Raw genomic sequence first — 24,944 nt, 5'->3', positions numbered from 1 at the left:
CACTTGTTCTGTTTAGGGTATCTATGGAGGTGAGTAGTTAATGACTCAGTTGATATTCTTACAATAGGAAGTTTCATTTCTAGTATGATTTGTGTTTCTACAGCATCTCCCTAATACAACTACCTCTGAGTGGTTAACAGATTACAATTATTATACTTCCACCACTGCCTGAAACGTTACACACACACACACACACACACACACACACACACACGTTAAATTCGTCTCTTAGAGCCAGGGAGATGGCTCAGTGGGTAAAGTGATTGCTGTACAAGCCTGATAGCCTGAGTTTGATCCCTGGAACCCACACAAAAAAGACCTGGATACCTTCTGGTGCAATAGTGGCAAGACTATCCATGGGTGTGAACAATTGTCCTCTAAATTGTATTTAAGGCCTTCTCCACTGGATGGAGTTCAAGCCTGCTACTGTAAACATGGACAAAACCCATGAGTAGGGGGCTGACGAAATGGCTCAGCAGTTAAGAACACTGGCTGCTCTTTCAGAGGACCTAAGTTCAGTTCTGAACACTCACAACTTTTCATAACTCTAATTCTAGGCTATTCAATGTTCTCTTGTGTCCTACAACAAGCACCAGATATGTACACAGTACACACACACACATACACACACACACACACACACACACACACACACACACACACACGAAATGGTCCTACACATAAAAAATAAAAATAATAAATCTTCAAAAAGCAAACAAGCCAGGCAATGGTGGTGCACGTCTTTAATCCCAGCACTCAGAAGGCAGAGACAGGCGGAGGATCTCTGTGAGTTCGAGGCCAACCTGGTCCACAGAGTGATTCCAGAACAGGCAGGGGTACACACAGAGAAACCTTGTCTCAAAAAATTAAAAACAACAAAAAACCAAACATCAAGAAAATCCATGAGTAGTTGGTATGGTGGCGCACACCTTTAACGCCAGCACACAAGAGGCATAGTGAGTTCCAGTACAGCCAGGGCTATATAGAGGGACCCTGTCTCAAACAAAACAAATAAACAAACAAGAAAACCAAAAAAAAAAATGGGTAAAAAAAATCTTAGGTCCAAGGGGAAATCTTTTGATGTTGTTTGGCTAAATGGTTATGTTGTCAAACTGCCACTTAAATATAAACATAAAGTTGTTGTGCTCCCAACCATGGTTAAGAGAAGTTTCTTACTACAGTGCAGAATGGTTAATGCAGAGACTCATAAATGTTCAAAGTGCCAAGAGTGAATGCTGATAGGTGGGACATCTCTAACAACCCCTCTCCCAGAAGCTCAGGAAAGCATCAAGGAAGAAGGTGTGAAAAAAATATAAGACCTAACAGATGGGGACAAGTGCTGTAAAATGCTACCTTCTGGACATGACATAGCTGTTGTATACATAAACTCAGGCTATCTGCACAAGAACAAGCCAGTTAAAAATTTCAGCACTAGGAGCTGAGGGTAGGGCACTCACAGCTGAGGAGCAATTAGCAGTTAACACATGCTGGGAGAAGACTGTCACTTGTGGTGGCATTAACAGATTGCCTATACCCCAAGCAATGACCTCATAACCATGTACATATGGGCAACACTAAATGGACTCAGTGGGTTATATGAGAAATAAAGAGGACTGAAGCGGAAAAAAGATATAATGATGGGAGAAAGAAGCTGGAAAGAGGGTGTAGGATGAATATGATCAAGATGTACTGTATACATCTATGAAATACTCATAAAACTAAGGGAAAAGCTGGATGTAGTGGCAAACACCTGCATTCCTATGGCAAGATGGAGGTAGGAATAGCAGGATGATGGGCAGCAGTTCACAGGTTAGCTAGCCTGGTGTAGGCAGTACAGACACTAAAACTAACTCACTGCCTAAGCAAGGTAAAAGCAGAGAACCAATTCCTGAAAAGTCCTGTGACCTCTACAGTGTTCTGGTGTTCTATGTCTGTTTGTCTGTCCCTCTGTCTGCCTCCCGCCCCCTGCTCTCATGTGCGCGCTCCCCCTGCCCCCCCACACACACATGAATAAAACAGTTTTTAAAGTCTCCAACCTGTCTGAGTTTGTTTTAGCTGTGACTTTAAATCAGCAACCTGGATAGTTAGCCTTTTAACAGAGGCATCATATTCTAATATCTGTGCCTTTAGCTGTGTAGAATGTTCAATCTGAAAAAGATTCAAAGAAAAAGAAATAAACACAATTACAGCTTGCTTCAAAAGGAAATTTTCTTTTATTGTGCTTATATTATTTTTTTGTTTTTTGAGACAGTGTCTCACTATACAGCCCTTCCTGGCCTAGAACTCACTCTGTAGACCAGCTAGCCTTGAACTCATAGAGATCCACCTGCCTCTGCCTCCCAAGTGTTGGGTTTAAAGTTGTGCGCGCCACCCCCCCCCCCACACACACACACACTGTGCTTATATTCTTTGTTTTGCCAATTCTGAGATGTTTTGCACCAACAATCAATAGGATGACCTCTATTAAAACAACACTCAAACAAGTTTTTCACCAAGCAAGTTTTGGTCTTCTGAAACAGGATTAGCCTATGAAGCCCTGGCTATCCTAGGCTCACAGAGCTCACAGCTCACTTCTGTCTCCTGAGAGCTGGGATTAAATGTGTGTACCACCTCCCATTCCTCCCTTTTCCTTTTTAGTCTAAAAAACAGCTCTTCTACTGCTTACAGGCAGAAATTACAGACACAGTGGATGTGTGTAAGCCACAAAGCAGATATCAAGACACTCATGATGGGAATTTCCAGGCCCTCTGAGTTTAGGTCTACATGAATTTGCTTTCCATTCAGTCCTATTACTATTAGGTATATAAAGTCAGACTCGCCAGAGCATTTTCCCCATGAGAAAGTCCCTTTGCAATGCTGAGAGGGAGGGATTATTTGTATTCAGTTAAATCTGATTTTCCCTGGCATGCCATGGATAGATTCCTGTAACTACTACAAAGTAACCTGGCATAACAGCCACACGACTCAGGAACAATACTCACTTCACTCTGCAGCTGTCTCTGTAGAGCTTGCCTATGAGTTTCAAACTCCTTCTGCTCCAGTGCTATAGCAGTTTCTGCTTTCTGCAATTCTTTCTGAAAAACCAAAAGCTCAGGAGGTGGCTGAGTTATGCCTAGGAAGGTTTAAAGGAAAAGAAAAAATTCCTAGTCATTATCAACCTTAATTTTGCCTATTTCCTTTTTCAAAAAGTACCTAGAGAGGTTTAAAATAGTTTCCTTTCTTTGAACTCATGCAATTAATATTCTACTAATTCTATTAAATGACCTAAGAACAATCCTGATTCACAAACTTCAGAACAAAATAATTTAATGTATGTGAATATTATTTTATTCTTCTGAGAGCTCTCTAAGTTAAAGATTTCTTTCAAATTCTTAAATTAACCCAATAGCCTATCTCTTTCCTCTACCACATGCAGAAGGTATTTTAAGAGCTCCCCAGTTGTCACCTGTCAGTGTCCATTCCTCGTTTCATCTCATCTGAACAGCAGCCCATGGCAGTCAGGCTCCAGAAATAAAGCTGATAGTGCTCTCTATTTGGGTCACCCAAAAGCCCCGTTAGTAAAGTATCCCTAATGTAGGCTAACCATAAAGGATAGTGTAGTAGAAAGAGGACTGCAATGTTAGTGCTCCCTTAGCACTAGGGGCTTGAGATGGAGAAACTTCTAAAGGTGCACTGAGTTGGCAGAGGCACAGAGCACTGGTGGGAGGCCCCCAGCAGGGACCATGATCTCTCTTGGGCTGAAGGACACAGTAGTCAGACAGTCCAGACTGTTATACCTGGAAGCCAAGGCTATAATTATAATTTCAACCCACTCTCCCTACTTTCCTGAGTGTTCTGGCTCAACTGAGGCAACAGCCAGAGAGCATGAACCCTGAAGCCACCCACAGAGGTAGTTATTTAACAAATATTACTTACAATGAAACTCCTTTTTTATATTAATTTATTCAGATTACAACTAAATTGCTATCCCATCGCTTGTATCCTCCTGTTCCTCCCTCCCTCCCACTTTCACCCTTTCCCCTCCCCTAGGTCTATGACAGAGGGGGACCTCCTCCCCCACTATATAGTCATAGGCCTCATCTTGGTAGCCTGCTTATTCTTTCTACAATGAAACTCCTAATTATGCAATAGCAAACAAAAAGGAAGCCTCTTCAATGTAAGGATCTTAAAAGACTCTCCCAGTGTAAGCCTCCCTTACAGATATGAAGTAGTTCTATAATCCCGACCTAATGTAAATTACAGAAACATGCAGATCAGAAAAAAAGACATACGGTCTAGGAGACGTAAGTTTTCATTCCTATTCTCTTCCAGTTGCTGCTTAAGTAATTTATTTTGTGCCTGAAGCTCCACTTTCTCTTCTTTGAGTAGTGAGTAATCATTCATCTCTTTCACCTTTTCATTCAGAAAATGGTTTTGTTTTGACACTGCCAAAAACTGGGCTTTGACAGACTCTAGCTCCAGCTAAAATTGAAAAAGGAAAACTTATAACTGAATAACTTTTACAGCATTGCAGAAGTAAAGGCTGGAAGACTGTCTGAACTGAGCATCATAAATGAATGACAGTGACTACCAGACAGATGTCAGGTCCTCTGCAACAAGATCCCTCCCACACTGGTGATAGGCCAGGGGAAGCTCAGAGTCTGTATCAACAGACATCTGTTCTAGTAAGTGGGAGAAGGATGTATGGTGAATGTAATTTGGAGTCAATTCCCAAATGCCACCAATACAACTGCACAAGGTAACAAGACATTTTAAAAACACAAACAGATAAAAGATGAAAGTAAGCTCTACTGCTGTAAGGTGCTTTCCTTTCTTAGTCTACTATGTCCCATATCTGGATCTGAAAGCCTACATAGATATGATAGCTGCAAAAGCAAATTTCACCTATAGAATCTACTTCAGTTTATTTTAAACGGGTCTCACTTAGCCCTGGCTGGCCCGGAACTCAGAGATCTATCTGCCTCCTAAATGCTAAGATTAAAGGTACACAGTACTACACCCAGCTACAATCTCCTTTAACTACCCAAATTTCTAGTTCTGTCTACTACATGACAAGCATACCACTGAAGAAAGTATAGACCTAGTGGCATATGCAAACGTTACCTTGCTTTGTCTAAAAGATCTAAGAGAATAGTGTAAGGATAGAAAATTTTACTTGCTACCAATGGAATAGAAGAGGCTAAGATAGAAGCTATTATATGCTGGCCACCTGTTTATGGGTACTTCACCCAACTCCCTCAACAATCATGCTTTGTTAGAAATATCTCCAAGTTACAGCCACAAAACTTGCCTAAAGGCACATAAGCAGTAAGGGAGGGAGACACAATTTGAGCAGGGACTCTTAAATATAATCTCTTTTTCTATGTGTCTTTACTTGAAATTAGAATCTACTGGATTACCTTCAGCTATCATCTTCTTAGTTATGAATAATTAGTCCAAGCATACCAAAAAGATGGCATAAAGGGCTGGAGAGTTCAGTGTTAAGAATACTGACTATTCTTTAGGGTTTGATTCCCAGCACCTACATAGCAGCTAAAAACCCTCTGTAACTCCAGTTCCAGAGGATCTTACACCCTCTCCTGCCCTCCATAGGCACTGTGCACGTGATATGCAGACTTACATATAGGCAAAACTCCCATACACATAAAGTAAAAACAAATAAATCTCAAAGCACCCTATGTTCTCTATAAATAAACATATAGCATTAACCATAACATGTCATTAAGGAAACTTAAGAAATAGGTTTAATGATTACCTCAACTTCTTTCGTATGCTTTATAGATTTACTGAGTTCTTCCTTTTTTGAATTAAGATCTGTGAGCTCTTCCTGCAAATAAATATTTTTTTCTGGGGAAAAAAGGAGAACCAATTTAATAGTGATTTCCTACTGAACACAATACATTTAATAGTTTATGGCTGCTCTGTGAGACCTACTCACCATTATCTCATAGTTTAAAGCAACAAGTATATCAGGCAAAACTTTAGTGGGCAAACAAGAAGTAAGTTCCATTACACAACAAGTGATGCCAAGTTACAACTGTCATGTATGTGGTGAAATTCCTCCTATAAGCTAACCAGTTACTCCATCTAGGCAAGGCATGAGACCTTAATGTTAAGAGTACCTACTTCCCTTAAAAGCAAAGATTTGTTTTCCTTCTGCAGTTTTTCCTTCCTATAACACAAGTCTATGCAGATACATAGCACAGAAGAAAATTCTGTTGCTAAATCTACATACATGACAGCACTAAACTATGAGATGCACCTGCTTCTATAAGACAGGAACAAAAGGAGCTACACAGTTGGTATCTAGTCAATAATAAGTGGCTCCAATTTAATTCAAAAAATGTTTGAAATTTCCAAAGTTAATGTTCTTCTCACAATTTCCTACAAATATATTGAAATGTAAAATATCTGAAAATTGAAAACTTAACCAACATTCATAGTCTCAGGTCAATGTAAACTTAAAAGCTTAGGAAGTATAAACACATAAGAAAAAAAGAACTATGAAACCTGATCACAGAGAAAGTAAAAATTAAGCCAGCCGTGGTGGCGCACGCCTTTAATCCCAGCACTCGAGAGGCAGAGGCGGGTGGATCACTGTGAGTTCAAGGCCAGCCTGGCCTACAAAGTGAGCCTAGGACAGCCAAGGCTACACAGAGAAACCCTGTCTCAAAAAACTGAAAGGAAAGAAAAGAAAAAAAAGAGAGAAAGTAAAATTTCTATAATGAGGCTGGAAAGATGGCTCAGTAGTTAAGAGCACTGGTTGTTCTTTCAGAGGACCTGGGCTCAATTCCCAGCACCCACAGGGCAGCTCACAATCTGTAACTCTAGCTCTGAGGATCCTCCAACAAGCTTTACTGGCTTCCACAGTCACTGGAAGCCCATACACATAAAATAAAAATAAATGTCTTTAAAAAAAGAATTGGAGACCTGATAGGCTGTAATCTTATAGTGGGAGACGAGGTCCCCTTCTGTCACAGACCTAGGGGAGGGGAATAGAGTCAAAGAGGCAGGGAAGGGGGAACGGGAAGATACACAAGTGAGGGGATAACAATCAGGATGTAATCTGAGTAAATTACTTAAATAAAAAAATGAAGAACTAGTCAGATGAACTAATGGGTAAAAACATCTGCTGCTAAGTCTGACAACCCAATTTCAATGCTAGGGACTCAATGGTAGAAGGAAAAAAAAGAAGTCCCATTAGTCCTTTGACCTCCACATGCACACTATATAACGCATACACACCCTCTCTCTGACAAATATATAAAAAATACGTTTTGTAAAAAGTGAATGCTGTATTCAAGACTATACAACAGAAGCCAGGCAGTGGTTGCTCACGTCTTTAATCCCAGCACTCCAGAGGCAAAGATAGGCGGATGTCTAAGTCCGAGGCCAGCCTGGTCTACCAAGTTGAGTTGAGTTCCAGGACAGCCAGGGCTACATAGAGAAACCTTGTCTTGAAAACAAAAAACAAACAAACAAAAACCTAAAGAATATGCAATAGATACAACTTAGGAGGTTACTAATAACCTATAGCAGAACTGAAATAAGGCAGCCACCCACATCACCTTTATTCTTCCTTTCCTCTTCCAGAAGTTTATTTGTTCTAGCAATGTAGTCATCCTTTAGTTCCAGTTGGTACCTGAGAATCAGAATGATTAAATGAGGTCCTGGCCATCTCCCTAGGAAGACCACTAACCCTGAAGAGCTTATCTGTGGCCCTGCATACATGAGGGCGCCAGCATGGCTGAGAAGAAATACTAAAGTTTCAGTTCTAAGGCCAAGCAACTGAACTCTAAACATCAAAAGTCTGCTAAAACCCTACCTCCATCCTGTAAATGTAGCCCCAAAATGCAAATCACACAAAATGAAGGGTGTTATCATGGAGTTACTAAAAACAACTACTTTTCCATTGGTCTCAATTAGTACAGAGAACATAAAGAAAAGCTTACCCAGCACACAACAGTCTGTGTCCCCCAGAGATGGCAAAGTCACTTGTAATCTGTCTGCACTATCTCCCCAACCCCAACCAGGATGAAAACTTTTTTAGGGTTTATGTACAATTGAGAGCCTACTGGTATTATATTCATATCAGAAATAGCAAAAGGGATGGTTCCATGGAGTTTTATATATTTTCTAAGACAAACACTCTTGTAATGAATATCCTCCACCCCTACCTTTGCCAAATACTAAAGGTTATTAGGTAGAGCACATACAATTGCCACTGAGAAAAGTTACCATACAATTATCCTTGCTCTGGGATTCTATTCACTGGCACATAAAATTCAGACTAGAAAAGCTAAAGTACCTGGGAATGATATTTCAGAGCCTGGAGCAGGAGAATCAAGAATTTTGGGTCGATCTGAGCTACATAGCAAGAAGTAGGAGGGAAGGAGGGTGGGCCAAAGTAACCATAGCTCTCATATTTTCGTTTCCTTATATCATCTTTTGCTTCATGTAGTTGACTTTAGTTCCTTTCTTTTGATTCTTGCTTTACAGAGTCTTTAGAGGCCAAACCACATACTCATGATCAGATTCTACCTTAAACAATTTACCAATTGTTATTGACACTCATCTCAGTGGCAGCATGAGAAAGATGACTAAAGTGAATAGAATTCCAATTTTACAGCTGATCAGTTACACAAGCTAAGCAAGTTATGTAGTGCCCTAAAGTTAAAGGGAATAATTAATACAATCTAATCTATACTTATGTATGTAAAGTTAAAGGAAATCACAAGTCCTCACAGCCAGAGGAGCTATAAATAAATGCAGTTGATGTAATTCTCTACATTGTATGCTTTAAAAACTATCTTAACTCAAATATTCATCAAAAAGGTTTGATTTGTCATAGAAAATAGTTTTGTTCAAACACAACTTTGTCATGTACATATTAGTCTCATGTACTTCAGCAATTTTGGTTATATTTTAACCAACTTAATTCAAACACATTATTCCTTATAAACCACCAATTACTTTAGAAGTTCAGTTTTCAGTTTCTGATCATAGGTCTCTTCAATATTCTTTAGATTCTGTTCCCGTCTCCGAAGTGCCTCGGCCTCACTTTTATTTTTTTCTTCTTGGAGCTTCTGGGTCCTGAAATTAACCAAATATACATACATATATATATATATATATACATACACACACAAAGTACAGTATCTGATTAACGGATCTGAAGAAAAATGTTTGTAGGAAAACAGACTGTACTAAGAGGAAACAAAAGAGAAAGTCTCCCTATATCTTATAAACAGACCTAGTTACAGTATCAAATGAGGGAGGGGGTGGGATAGGGGCATCTGGCTTAAAGAAATGGAAAGGAGTCAACACCAAAGTAGGTTCTTACAGGAGATGATTAACACTTAAAAACTTGCTAGGAGGGCAGTTTTTGGCACTTGCCACCAAGCCTGAGTTTGATCCCCAGGATCCCCATCTGAATGGCTGAAGGAGAAAACTGACTCTCACAAGTCGTCCTCTAACACCATGTGTACACTGCTGTGGCAGGCAAGCACCCAGCCAAGACAAGTAAATATATTAACTTTAAAATGAAACACACACACACACACAAACAAAACAAAACTGGTTATATGGTGATCACTGGCCCATGCCTCTAACTCCAGTACTAGACAGGTGGAAGTTCAAGGCTGGCCTGATATACACAGTGAGTTTCAGGTCAGCCAGGGTTAAAAACAAGATAAAACCTTATCACAAAAAAAAAAAAAACAAAACAAACAAGCCGGGCATGGTAGCACACACCTTTAATCCCAGCACTCCACAGGCAGAAACAGGTGGATCATGTGAGTTCAAGGCCAGGCTGGTCTACAAAGTGAGTCTAGGACAGCTAAGGCTACGCAGAGAAACCCTGTCTCAAACAAACAAACAAAAACCCAACACACCACCACCAACAACAACAAAAACAACAACAAACCAACCTGGCTATAGATGGTAAATGGCCATAATCAATTCATGGTGAAGCATGATGTTACAAAAGCACAGACAAAAGTTACCTTACACAAATAACTGGGTTTTTTTCTATAATACTGTTTACAACTGTTGGATCTAATTCACTAGTCCATCGATACTAAAGGTTGAAGATCTGCTTTCAACATTTAATAATCATTGATTAAATACTGAAAAGTGGGGAGGAAGGAAGGGAATTGAGAAGGGAGAGAGGGGTCATGTACTTGCTATACATTTATCCAACAAGGTCTTCCTAGTAAGTATTAGCACTCTGTACTTCCCAGGTGCTGCAGACAGCAAGCCATTCTGCTGTCTAGCTCACTAGTCCAAAAGTTCCAGGTATGGGCACCAGCACCCTCTGCTGGCTAACCTGGAAAGGAATGGAGCAGCAAATACCCTTAATTTACCTGAATGCTTAGAAGGAGGGGAGAACAGAAGTAGAGGTAAAAAAAGTTAAATAGAGATGAACTGAGCCCACAGAAGTGAGAAAACAACAGCAATGAAGATGGTGACAATTTATTTAATACACTAAAACTTCAAGAGTGCCTATGAGTGCTAACAGCAGCTTCTAATTGGGGAAAAGGGGTTATACACACACACTACCTACATATGGTGAGCTTCCTAGCAGTTCCAGATAAGAACTGAAGGATGGAGCATTCTGAGCACTTAGAAAACATTAAGTAGCACCCTCATCACAAGAAATGGTTCCATACAAGACAAGACAAATTAGAATAGATTTCCTTACTGGAGTACAAAGTAGCTAAATGGAACAGGCCAGGATGCCTGGAGTTCAGCTAAATATATGAAACTATCAGGTCTGATAACTAACATAGCTGCAAAGCACATGATCTATTAAAGCATTAGGAGTACTTCCAAGTTGTCCAGGCTCCAGGCTCAAGGCAGTCTGACAGAATTATTTCAGCATGGCTTCTGACTTGTCTAATAATGTAAAAGAAAACCTAAGCTCCCCTCCCCACAAGCTGTACCTTCTAAATCAGCTGATATCACTTTAACAGCCAATAACTCTCCTTGGAAATTTTGTTTTATTTTGTTTTTAGGGAGAGTATTAATAGTTCCATCCATGACAAGTCAAGTTGGACTATTCTATTTCCTTTTTTTTAGTACGGAGCAGATAACTGTAGCAGATCTGAACAGCTGATTCACATACACAGCTTGACATATAACTCACCATGTAGCTTGAGATAGTCTCAAACTCAGGGAAATCATCCTGCCTCAACCTTCCAAAGTGCTGGGATTACAGACATATACTACCAACCCCAGGCTTTTATTTGGCTGGGAAGCAAATAAATAAAACGCTTGCTCAGCAAATAAAGTGTTTGCCATGACTTGAGTTTAAATCCCCAGCACCCATATAAAAACCAGGCATGGCATGGGAAAGGACAGAAACACCGGAATACCCAAAGCCTGTTGTCCAACCAGTCTAGTAAATCACTGAGCTTCAATCCAACCAATGTAATACTGTGAAAAACAATATAATAGTGAGTGATAAAGGAAACCATATTGACCTCTGACCATCACAGCCACACATAGGTGAGTGCACCTGCATATATCCTTGCAAACATCACACACACACACATTTTAGAAAAGGCTGGAAAATTTAGACATAATACTTTTCACATCCAAAAAGAACACGTATTACTTACAACTCAAAGGTTTCAATTCGTTCCTTCAGCTCTGCTTCTCTACGTCTGAGCAAGTCTATATCATTTAGTAGAAGCTGTCTTTGAGCATAAATTTCTTTTGTTTCAATCTGCATAGGAAAGCATTTCTTTTTAGCAAGCGAGCAAAGTTAAATAAAACACTGGAACTCAGACATTGCTTCCTAAATTCTAGAAGACAAGGAAAGTTACAGATATTTAGGGTAACAATTCCTCCTTGAAAAGATTTCAATGAAGATTTGTTTTTTTTTTAAGTTATATTGTAGTTGCTCAAAAATGTACTTCCTTGGACACACACACAAAAAAATCAGCCCTTCAATGAATGCTAAACTGCATTGTCATGGTTAGGAATATAGACATCCCAAGATTAGCTCTTAAACTTCACTCATATTTCCTTACTCAAAAATTTGATAACTTCAGCAAGAAAAACTTTAAACATGCATATTCAGTAATGAAATTCCAAAAGAAGAGAATCTCCATGGTGATTGATGGTACCTAAATGTTTCACTTTATGGATCATTCTGACTCAAAGCCAGTTAACGGGCTCAGGTTAAACTCCCGAGTGAATGGGTCATCCCATCACTTAACAAAACAACAGGAGCAGAAAAGTTCCTCATCTTTAAAGATCTTACAATTTGGTTGAGGGAGAGAGAAACAATCACAAAGGATGTAATGATTTCATAACTGAAGTATATCAAGACCACATCCAGGAAAAATACCTGAACAAGTCACTCAGTGAGTTGGGGAAGAAGTCACTGACGTGACAACAAGCTAGGTCTTTGAAGACCAGCACAATCTTCCCAGGGAGAGATGTGGATAAGCATCCAAAGGCAAGATGGTGCCATAAGCTTCAACTCTTTCAGGTAATATTAACTAAAATGGGGATCTAGTCAGATACTTATGTTGAAAATAAAGTTGTTAGTCTAAACAGAACCCAGTATTTTAAACATCTATGCTTATTTTCATAGATTAGTCTAATTCCCAGATAGGCGAGGCACAAAGCAGAGGGGTCCTATATAATGCTGGATACCACATCTTATAGAAAATCCTGAGCAAGGATAAACTCTAGGGGGAAGCATTCCTATTTTGAACATTTTCTTACAACTGCTCTGGATGAACACTGAAAACAGTGCTCACGTCCTGTTTGACTTAAGACAGAATCTTAGCAAACAAAGAGGTTTTCCTGAAGGACATTTCTGCCTGAAATGTAACTGGGCAAGTCTGAACGCAGCCTCTTAGGCTCCTGGGTCATTTCTGAGACTGCCATGCATCCCTTCATTTCCTCTTAGGATGGGGGCCACTCACCTTCTTACCTGGTTCTCTTTGCTCTCTTCATCCCCTAGCAGAGCACCAAGGTCATTAATTCTTCAGGCTAACTTTCTCAACTCAAACTTGGCAAAACATCATTCCTCAACCACTTCTACCTTCCCGCCCTCACGGAAAGGAGTGAATAGGTGCTCATAAATTACCAGTCCTCCCCAGAGCCAGAACAGAAACCTCTTGTCCAAGCACATGGTTTGCCCTGCCACTTCCTGGCTAATCTTTCAGCTTGGTGTTACAATGTTAACATCCTCTCTGCTATAATGAACTGCTCCCCCTCCTCCATAGCAACTATTTACTTCTAAGCCTCTCCTTAAAGCCACCTCTCTCCTGACAAGATAGAGCCTGTTTGCTGAGTGTCTCCAGGCCCAGTGTGGACATTCACCACAGTCTTTCTTTTCCACCATTGCAAAGTCTACAAGAGCCTGCCTTCTCTCTGCACTCTTAACAGCAGTTCCATCTGCTCCTCTAGAGCCTTGTTCTATTAGTTGTCCTTTCTGGATCTTAAAGGAAGTTATTAATAGCAGCAGGACACAGCCACCCATAAATTGTTTCCAGGTATTACCTCTCGGTGCTTTTTAATTCTTTCCAGAGTATTCTTTTCCTGAGAAATCAGGGCTTCATTTTTTGCCTGACAAGTTCTTTCAAATTCATTCCGGAATGCAGCCAATTCCTTTTCATACTTTCTTTTCTCTTCCATCTTAACTTTTGTTATTTCAGCTTCTCTAAAATGCTTCAGCTATGAATTGAGCACAATTAATTGAAAAATTACCCTAAACACAGTACAAATTCACTCTGCATTCGATTTAATAATATTCTGCCCAAAATATACCTTCATTTTTAGTTCATTCACTGTCCTATAGGATCCAGTCAAAAAAAGTGTGAACAAATGATATCAATGGAGATTACCAAAAAAAGCCAATATGTGTAACAGTGTGTCACTCCATTTTTTAATGAAAAGTTCTAGATGTCTCCCCACATACATAAGGTAAAGACAGTAGAAGATAAATGGGAGTGGCTCTCATTAACAGCAGGAAGAACTACAGCTTACCTTTTGACACATTTCTACCTGAAGCTGGTGTTGTATTTCTTTCTTATATTCATTTAACTTTGTCTCTAAAGATTCTAGCTTGGGACGATGAGGAAAAGCTTCTGCAAATTGATCATCAATGAGCTGAAACTTCTCGGCTATTAAAAAAATAACACATTCAATTAGGAAATATAAATCAACTCAGTAAGGTATGCAAGAGGCCCAAAGTAGACTATACTAAAAGAGAAGTATAAAAATGTCTGCTCCCACTGGGCACAGTGGTACAATGCTTGCACTCCCAGCACTCCTGGGAGCAGAGGCAGGTGGATCCCTGTGTTCAAAAATCCAGGTATGTGATAAACAAGTATAATACAAAATTTCATTGTAGCATCTATGTAGGCAAACATTCACTGCAACATTGTTTCAGCTGTTCTGCATGTTTGGAAATGTTCATAATAAATTGGGAGGGTGGCAACAAGTACAAATCAATCTCTTCTCAGTTTCTAGGTGCAAAATGCTTGAACTGGACTTAAAAGTTTACATATGCTCACATGGACTTTCAAAGTGTAAAAGTTATGTACTTTGACTCTTGAATTTTACAGATAGGAAACAAATGGCCATAGAGTTTGAGTGACTTCCAGAGAGGGTTAAGCAACTATAGCACAACCAGGCTCAACTCGAGGCCTGTTGCCTTTTTCATGCCAGATTTCTTTCCAGGAGGCCCTTGGCCCTCAAACCAACCATTAAGCAGAGGGTAAACCTGAACATAGAGTACAATCTCATGCACAACCACACACATACACACACCCACACACCATCACCACAAGTACAGACATGAGAAGAAAGGGATAGATTAAAATATTGAGTGTTTGTGGCAAGCATAATTGTGGACATGCTTTTCCAGCCACTTCACTTATTTTCCAAATGAGCCATAACCACACAGTCTGACACAGGACTTCTTGGCCACATGTGGTCACTGAATATTTGAAATGAGACCAATCAGAGTTGAGATGTGCTCTAGGTGAAAATGACACACTGGGTCTCCAAGAATTGCTACAATATATGTAAAATAACTCATTAATATTTTAACTGAGTACTTGCTGAAATATTGAAATGTTTTGGGTTAAATAATTAAAATGAATTTTACCTGTTTCTTCTCATCTTTTTAAATATAGCCACTAGAAAATTTCAAAATTATCTATGTGCTTTTAATTACTGGAAATCTCTCCTTTGCAATGAATACATAATATTTTGCTAATGGTACTAAAACTATACTTGAGCCTAGTTGTAGAATATAGCTTTGCAAATGATGAATTCCTTATCTTCCTGTAAGTTGAGGAGGAGCCAAAAAGTTAATTAAATACATCAATATAAATAACTGCTTTCCATCTCTTTTGACACAAAACCAAAAGATAGTGTTCTCCTTTGCTTTCTGTTGCTGTGATCAGCACTGTAACCAAAAGCAACTAGGGAAGAAAAGGGTTTATTTTCAGGTTATACTCCAAGTCACAGTCTGTTACTGGGGGAAGTCAGGCAGGAACTCCAGCAGAAATACAGAGGAATGTTTACTGCCTTGTTCTTGGCTCATGCTAGCTTTTATATACAACTCAGGATACCAACCTAGATAGTGCTGCCATAGTGGGCTACACCCTCCCACCCTCCTGTGGGGATCAAAAGAATTCCCTATAGACAAGCCCACATTCCAATCTGATGGAGGCAATTGTTCAATTAAGGATCTTCTAAGGCAACTCTAGGTTGTGTCAGGTTGACAATACAAACTGGTCAATACAGGTGGGAGGATACTATAGAAGGTGCAAAATCTGTAGGCCTTGGACCTTGGACTCTACTCAAATGGGGATTTTCAAGTTGCTCTCACCTCTGAGGACCTCAGTTTCAACTATAAAGTGAAATGATGGGGAAATGACTTCTCTAACTCTTTGCAAAGTTTGTAACATACTGAGCTAGTTGGAATAAGAATGTCCCTGCCATGGGCTCATATAGTTGAATGCTTGGTCATCAGAGAATGGCATTATTTGAAAGGACTAAGAGGTATAGCCTTGTTGAAGGAAGTGTGTTCACTAAGGATGGGCTTTGAAAATTTAAAAACCCAAGCTCACTCTAGGGGCTCTCTTCTATTTCCTGCACATCTGGATGTACAACTCTCGGCACCATGTCTGTCTGTGTGCCGCCAAGCTCCCCATCATGATGACTGTGGGCTAAACCTCTGAAACTGTAAGCAAGTCCCAATAAAATCCATTTCTTCACAGCAATAGAACACTGACCAAAACATATACTAATTTAATGGCTATAAAATAAAGTCAGAAGGCATGAGATGAATTTCCTAGTTAAGAGAGGTTAAACTACATAAGTAAGGAAAAACCTCAGTCTTGAGAACTCTGCATGACTGACCAGTGTAGCCCTGATTTGATAAATTATGACAGTGAAAAGCAATTCCTGGTTGCTCCGGCAAAATAACTCCGGAAAAAAATGAATTTCCTTTTTTTTTTTCTGCTCAGAATTTTAATGGCAATCAGAATCACAAACTACTTTTCAGGCTTAATAGGTATAATTCCTTGTCATATATGGAAATAAGATATTTAGTTTGTATTAGAACAGTTACTGAGATGGTAAGTAATACTACAAAGTTACAGCCACAAAATGTTTATCCAGGAACTGAAATTTGATAAACTGTAGAAAGAATTCTCCTGCTGCACATCTGCATTTGAAGATGAGCAATGTACCTACACATTTCAGACTAATTTCATTTCCATCCCTATATGTCATCTAGTAGTTTATATAGACACCCTTAATTCTTTTTTATATCTTTTTAAAGTTATTTTATTTTTGTACATATACATTTATATTATTACATATATATATACAATAGGTAACATTTATATAATTCCTGATTGTGTCACGGTTCTCCTTGCCATAGGTAATCTATTGTATATATGTGTAATAATATAAAAAATGAATTTGTCACCTATATACGGGTAGCATTTTTGCTATTGGGGGTAAAAAAAAAAAATCACATAATATGATAAATAAAGGGTTTTGGGGGGGGGTTGTTTGGTTTTAGGTTTTTCAAGACAGGGTTTCTCTGTGTAACAGCCTGGCCATCCTAAACTCACTTTGTAGACCAGGCTGGCCTTGAACTTACAAAGATCTACCTTCTTCTGCTGGGATTAAAAGCATGTGCCACCACACCTGAGCTAAATAAGGTAAGTTTCTTCTCCCAAAAACCAAACAAGGCCAAGTGAGGTAGTATACATCTGTAAATACCAGCATTCAAAGGAGGCAGAGGCTGGACAATCAAAAGTTTGAGGCCAGCTCCATCTACATAGTGAATTCAAATCCAGCCAGTGCTATATAGTGAGACCTTGTTTGAAAAATAATCAGGCGGCCAGGTGTGGTGGCACATGCCTTTAATCCCAGCATTCTGGGAGGCAGAGGCTAGTGGATCTCTATGAGTTCGAGGCCAGCTTGGTCTACAGAGTGAGTTCCAGGACAGCCAGAGCTATACAGAGAAAGCCTGCTTGAAGAACCAAAAAAAGTCAAAGAAATAGAAAAATAATCAAGTAAAAACAAAATCCAAAAATTATAACAAGATATCTATCAGAATTGAAGCAAGAAGGCTATAATTATAATTACCCAGGGACACTTTACTAGGAAATGTGGCGCTGGTCTGAGTTTCCACATCACAGCTCTCTTTAGTTTGATGATATTCTGCCAACTCCTTTAAGAAACTCATAAGAAAACCTAAAAGCATAGCATACATAGTTTTGTTTCAGAACATCATTCAACCATTTCTTTATTGCTATTTGTTTACGAGTCTTGGTTTAGAGCATTATAATTTATTACCGAGGAAAGATCTTCCCAAGCATGATATAAAGCTTAAAAGGAATACAGAGATTGTTATAAGCACAAAAATATAAATTTACATATGGTATAAAATAAAGTGAAAGACAAAAGATATATTGGGAAAGATTCTGCAGTACAGAGAAGTCTCATTGTAATGTCAAAGAACTCATATAAGTCAGTAAAAAAAAAAAAAAAAGGAAAAGGCATGGACAAAGTTAACAGGAAGAAAATTTAAATGGAAAATAAACATGAACATCTTTTAAATATTAAACAAATGCACAGAGACCCATAAATAAATGCAAATTAATAACAAAAACATTTTCTGCATAACACTGCTAAGATTAAATTGCTGATAATGTCAAGTGCTGACATGGGAATCTAAGGGAGCAATTTGTCAGTGTCTCCATATATTCCAAATGCACATTATTTTAACCTAGTTATTTTGAGTTTACACTGCTGTACTACCTTTCAATAAGGGCAAGGTATGCATGATGCACACTTATTACTTCTCATAGCAAAAAGCAAACAACTGAGTCTTCATCAATAGGGAGTTAAATGTTTGTTAAAAATGGTCCAAACAGGGCTGGAGAGATGGCTTAGAGGTTAAGAGCACTGGCTGTTCTTCCAAAGGTTCTGAGTTCAATTCCCAGCAACCACATGGCGAATCACAACCATCTGTAATGAGATCTGGTGCCCTCCTCTGGTATGCAGGCAAAATACTGAATAAATAGTAAATAGATAAATCTTTTTCAAAACAGGACTTCTCCTTCATCAGCCAAGTTACAATCAATCTTTTGTCCCTCTCTACTAAAGATCTTCAAATTCTATTTCCACAATTGCTGCTTCCTTTACATATGCAGAGACATATGGAAACCTAACAACTTCCCCTTACAAACACATGCCTTCTCTATCTAAAAATCAAACACAAACTACTTAAATTCTCAATCATAATAGGAGTCAGTTGTCTCCTTCCACCATGTAGATCCTGGAGATGGAACTCCCGAAGTCAGGCTTGGCAACAGGCAACGTGCTGACCCATCTCACTAGCCCAAATTCCCATTCTAACAGTGAGAAAGTTGGCTCTTGCTACCTACTTACTACCTACAGACTTACTGTAACTGCAATTTCATAACTATCACTAAGTCCTCACAATGTAAGTAACTATCACCTACAGTCCAATTCCTTCAGCTAATTTCCAAAGTTAGGAGGTGCAGTACTCTCCAAGGTACAGTACTCTCCAAGCCCAAGTGAAAACATTATTGTAACACTGGTCACAGTCTACATTCCATCCAGAGACCACCTAATATCCTAAATTTGAATTGTAGTTCTCCTTGTACTGATTTTTGCCAAAATTAACAAATGGCTAATGGTTAACAAAGAGCTCTCCAAATTTTGGCACTTGGATGCTCAATTTCTCTGGGTTCCAAACATTTATTGGATTCAGCTGGTAACAGGTGTTAGATATTTTTTTAACCAAAAACATTTAAGTAGACTATGGAAACATGGGCAATAATAAATGATAACATAAATATCTATAGTAAACTGCATTATTCAAAAATATTGCTTCAATCTTCAAACTTCCTTCTCAATATCTTGGCAACAGCTATTAGTGGCATTGTTTAGGCCAATACTTTCTAATATGGCAGCTATGTGGGTAATTAAATTTAAATTCAAAAAAATCAGGTTCACTGTTCAGTCACAGTATGCCCATTTAAGTGGCCAACACATGAGACAGCAGAGATAGGTAGGCATCTCCATCAAAACAAGAGTTACACTAAATAGTGTACTGCCTTGGAGTTCAGAATGTAGGATCTATCCATATACTTAACAGTGTGGAATAAAAGATAGTCATTCTTTTATTTTGTATACTAATTCTCTTGTATTAAGACTACCCAACACATTATTTTGTTGTATAAACAGATCCATCTTTAGCCTTTGGAAGCTGTTTTACAGTGGAATGTGGGATCAATGAAATTCAATAGGGATGATCTATGCTGCAGGAAGCCTAGAACATCTTGTAAGCAAATTTACTTAACCACAATGAACATCACTTCCAAGAGACCTAGCAATTAAGTCAAAGACTAGTGGCTGGTTGAAAGTAGACATGCAATTGTTGCTCATTAAGTTCTAAGCTTATGAACATGCTAGCAGGGATGGCAAGACAAAAACCCAAACACAAAAGGACCACTGCAACATGTCACAGACTACTTAAAAAGACCGAAAGATTAACTAGCAATGGAAGCTAAGTAGCCAGTTTATGTTCAAGACAGGAAGCCCATTACCCAGTCTAAAATATAGTCTGGTAAACGTAACAATATACTATATGAAAGGTCATTATCAAGGTCAGGGTTGAGGTAATTTATCAAGAATGTATTAAAAACTTAATTTACAAAAAGGCATTGATATTTTAAAGAAACTGTTAATACATTTAATACTTCATAAATTATATTCAAGGGGGAATATCTAATATACAAAGATAGTCAGCTTGTGTTACTAGCTTTTTTCAGGGGAGGGAAGTTACGGTATAAATGTTCTAAACAGTGGGTATCCTATAAGTAGCATTTTCATTTGCTAAGTTCTTGACTACTGTCTGCAGTGTCCTTACTTGATTATCTAAGATTTGTTAATAAGAGAAATGTGGGAGAAATAACGAATTTTTATCAAAGTAACATGTGAATGGTTGTTTATTTAAAAGTAAGCCACAGTCAGCAAGGAAAACCATTTCCATTCTAATTAAATTCCCTCTTCTCCCTAATAACACCAAGCTTCACATTTTTATAAGAAAAGGCACATCTAAAGATCTTGCTAGTCCCCATACAGATGAAGGCTCCTACCTTTTTGGTTTTCTTTATCAAATCCTGAAATCTGTTAAAAGAAAATATTTTACCCTTATTAATTGCTCATTTATAAGTAGCAAATCAAAGTAGATTATAAAAGCAATCTTACCAGTGATTTGTAGAGACTGGATGAGGGGTTGATTCGAATAAGCTGCAATAGATCCTGCATAGTAAATACCTTAAAGAGAAAAAAATTTTTTAAAAATTAAAAAGATTAGTAGCCAGATTTGTGTACCAGTAAATTTAAATGATTAAGATGTTACTGAATATAAAATTAAATCTCATTTGAGATTCAATATTACAATTAACCTAATGATGCAAAAATAAAGCTTTCATGTTGTTAACAAATGACAATAAATATATTGAGGTCAAAAAGATCAAAGAGTTTTACTTTTTAACTTACATTTATTTAGTGTGTGTGTGTGTGTGTGTGTGTGTGTGTGTGTGTGTGTGTGTTAGGAAGGCATAAACATGGTATGGTGTACATGCAGAGATCAGAGAACAAGTTGTAGGAAGTAAGTTCAATCCTTCCTCCATGTGAGTTTTGGGACTCCAACTCAGGCCATTAAACCTTCGCAGCAAGTACCTGTACCTGCTAAGCCATCTTGCCTGCCCAGAAAAAATACCTTTAATCAAGTTATTAACCTCCAAATGGTAATGAGAATGAAAGAAATGATTAAAGCCTTAGAGATAACTTCAACTATCTGGTGAACCAGTGGATATATGAATGAATTCCAGAGTCCTTACAGTTATTTAAGAATGTAAATAAACAGCAGGTTTCATTATTCTTACAACTATGGATGACTACTGTGTGCCTGAAGTATTTTTAATCACACACCTATTCTTGATATATGTATTTGCCTATAGTATGTATTATGTACTATGTATCTATCCTTAGACCACTGATACAATGTATTTTCATGTAGTCTCCCTTTAAAGAAAAGGTTCTGGTTTGCATTTATATTGTTAGAAACTATTAATGATATAAACTGGTTTAATTATTACTATAATTATATACTTATTACACAGTAACGAAAATTATAAAAAGTATCATTAGAAAGAAGATGAGCTAAAAATGAATTCTTGTTTTAAGTCAGGGTCTCATTACGTATATCTGGTTGGCCTGGGACTCACCAAGCTGACAAAAAACTTGGGATTCTCCTCTGTCTATCTAGTACTGAGATTATAGATGTGTACCACCAGGCCTAGCTTAAAAAATAAGGTGCTTGTGCTGACAAGTTGAATATAATTGTTAATAAAATACAACATATTTAAGATTCAACCTTTTATAAGAATACTAACATTGTATTCATTAAAACTTTTGGACAATTACAAACAATAACAAAAAAAACCCAAAGAGACAACACCAGGAATGATCCTAGTATAAAAGATAGCCTTAACTGACAATTAGCATCATTGATTGCAGCTAATGTATCCCTAGATATGAGATATTGAGTATGGGGCTCTGTGCCCGGGGGACTAAGGGAGAATATTTGAAAATGCTCAATTCTATTGCAAACCTAAAATTGTTCAAGAACAAAATTCTATCTTAGATACTATACAAATACTGAGAAGGTTTGCTAAATATGACTTTAAAATAATTAATAAAATGGGACTATTAAATTCAATAGTGACACGAACTAGTTAAAAATCACTAGAAGAGTAACTAAACCAGGAGACATGTGCCTTTATATTTGAGAACTTTATAGATTTCCTTAAATTATGCATTTGCACTTATCTTATGTAACTACAAAAGAAAAAATATCTGCAGCAATCTAAAGGGAACACATGTGAGAAATCAAAATGTTCTGCCCTGCAATGCTATTTAGAAGCTACTCACCGTGTGCAAATCAAAACTGCTTCTTCACCTGTCTACAGTCAAGTCAGATTTGAAACACTGGTGCCAGTACCAGTTTCACAGTCAACATTATAGAAACAGCAGTTACCAGTCTAAGTTAAACCACATTGAATGTAACATCATTCTCAGCTCCAAAACAGTATCACTATTTTGCAATAACAACAACAACAAAAAACAAAACAAAACAAAACAAAAACAGAAATACCAAAGCATTAAACAGTCACATTTGGTACTCATTTATCTAACAAATGTTTGTGCAGAGATGTCATCAACAATGGACACAAAAAAATGACAGGACAAACAGAGCAATTATGCAGCACTTCCCAGTTATTAGAGGAAGAAACCATTAAGAGAAAATTCAAAACCACTGGGCTTTACCTTTTCTTTTGCCAAACCACTTTCCGGAAAGAAAACAGAAAGTGAATATTCATAGCCACATCTTTGTAAGTGATCTGCCACCAGTGAATTAGAAGCACCTATTAGAAGGGAACTCCCTTCGACTGAAATGGATGGAGGCTTCACTTCCCCACTCAGTACAGGATGTATCAATTCATGAATTAATTGGTTCCGGAGTTGTGTCTAGTGTGAAAATAGGAGGGGGAAAAAGACAAAAGGAGATACATTTCACTAGAATAGAAATATACACGTATCTGTTACATTAATTGAACTCTTTAATTTTTGGCTGTCCTGGACTAACTTTGTAGACCAGGCTGGCCTCGAACTCACAGAGATCCACCTGCCTCTACCTCCCGAGTGCTGGGATTAAAAGCGTGCACTACTACCGCCTGGCTCGAACTCTTTAATTTTCAAAATGACTCTAGATCCATAGGCAGAAGATAGCAATCACTTCCTTCACACTGTGTCTTAGACTTCAGCGGACTTGGGCAAAAGCTTTCTTTCCCCAGCTCCCATACCCACTGTCCATAGACCATAACTTGACTTCTTCAAAAGCAATTTCAGCTGCTTGTGATCAGGAAATCAAGTCAAAGGGAAAATTCTGCCACTTCATGCCAACTGTGGATTGTGGTAGTCTATGAAAGAAGTATTGGCTCAATCCAGTTCATTGGACATATTGATCAAAATAAAACTTAGTTCTCCACGCCCTGGGACAGGGCTACTCTGCATAGCCCTGGCTGTCCTGGAACTCATTCTGTAGACAGATCAGTCTGGCCTCAAACTCAGAAATCTACCTGCCTCTGCTTCCCAAGTGCTGGGATAAAAGGCGTCAGCTCAGAATTTAGTAAGGTTTTTTTTTTTGGGGGGGGGGGGGTCGGTTCAAGACAGGTTTCTCTGTGTATCCTTGACTGTCCTGGACTGGCTTCGTAGACCAGGCTGGGCTCCAACTCACAGAGATCCACCTGCCTCTGCCTCCCTGAGTGCTGAAATTAAAGGCATGTGCCACCACACCTGGCTAGAATTTAGCTCTTAATAGAAAAATAGCATACAGAGGGAAACTAGTAGCCTTAAGAAAGCATATCAAGAATGTACTTTTAAACCAGGCAGTGGTGATGCACGCCTCAGGAGGCAGAGGCAGGTAGATCTCTGTGAGTTCGAGGCCATCCTGGTCTACAGAGTGAGTCCAGGACAGCCAAGGCTACAAGAGAAACCCTGTCTCTGGGGAAAAAATGTACTTTTGACTGACAACACAGCTCAAAAAATAAAGGAACTTGTCATGACTCAGATGACCTAAGTCATCTGAAACTTAGTGCCTCAGGTGGAGGGAAAGAACACTCTCAAAAAACTGCCTTTGAGTTCCACATGTAGATGTGCACAGTCATGCACATACACACTTGTTTTTAGATCTAGATAGATGTTCTAAATTAATTGAGATGAGATATGACAGATATTGATTTACATTCAGAATTTTAGAGTCAACAAGACAGGAAAGATGTTTACTTCAAGTTTGCCAAATACAAATAGCCAAATCACTATGAATGTAACTTTTATATAATTCCTGATTGTCTCGTGGTTCTTTCTGGTGTATGTAGTTTATTTTATTCATGTGTACTAATATAAATCTATATGTTAAAAAAAGAAACATAATAAAATGTTGAAAAAACTGGAAAGAAAAAAGAGTGCACTATCACACCGGGTATTCATTCACATATTAAACCACTAGAAGATAAATTTCTCACCACTGATAAATGAGGAAATGGAGGGTCAAAGCAGATAATTTTCTTTATGTTATAACACATTATTCATTTGAATTTTAAGAAAATGTCCTAAATTAATGCGACTATTAGATGTTTAAGTAGGTTTTTTGCATATAACTTAGAGATGTACAATTGTGCTGAACTTAGCAGCAGGTTGCCTAGATTCTAGAGGTTCAGCAGAAAACAAAATCTAATCATTTATTTCATATAAGGAAGCACCAAACGGAGTCTTCAGTTTAGCCCTTTCTG

The 24,944-nt window shown here is 38.3% G+C and overlaps 1 protein-coding gene across 2 annotated transcripts in view; it reads right to left on the bottom strand.

Moving 5' to 3' along the window:
• Ofd1 (OFD1 centriole and centriolar satellite protein) overlaps positions 1–24,944 on the bottom strand; it is a 47,874-nt gene that overhangs the window by 13,411 nt on the left and 9,519 nt on the right. For both annotated transcript variants that reach the window (XM_051142610.1, XM_051142611.1), the window contains exons 3-15: positions 22,921–23,121; positions 20,794–20,862; positions 20,682–20,712; positions 17,638–17,745; positions 14,008–14,144; positions 13,522–13,695; positions 11,622–11,728; positions 8,974–9,093; positions 7,569–7,642; positions 5,756–5,847; positions 4,272–4,461; positions 2,982–3,112; positions 2,037–2,148 (exon numbers count right to left, since the gene is read on the bottom strand). In XM_051142610.1, coding sequence (XP_050998567.1) covers positions 2,037–2,148; positions 2,982–3,112; positions 4,272–4,461; positions 5,756–5,847; positions 7,569–7,642; positions 8,974–9,093; positions 11,622–11,728; positions 13,522–13,695; positions 14,008–14,144; positions 17,638–17,745; positions 20,682–20,712; positions 20,794–20,862; positions 22,921–23,121 — 1,546 coding nt within the window. The remainder of the gene's footprint in view (positions 1–2,036; positions 2,149–2,981; positions 3,113–4,271; positions 4,462–5,755; positions 5,848–7,568; positions 7,643–8,973; positions 9,094–11,621; positions 11,729–13,521; positions 13,696–14,007; positions 14,145–17,637; positions 17,746–20,681; positions 20,713–20,793; positions 20,863–22,920; positions 23,122–24,944) is intronic.

This window comes from Acomys russatus, chromosome X (assembly GCF_903995435.1).
Source record: "Acomys russatus chromosome X, mAcoRus1.1, whole genome shotgun sequence".
NCBI classification, from domain to species: Eukaryota; Metazoa; Chordata; class Mammalia; order Rodentia; family Muridae; genus Acomys; species Acomys russatus.
This window is presented reverse-complemented; position numbering and strand designations above follow the sequence as displayed.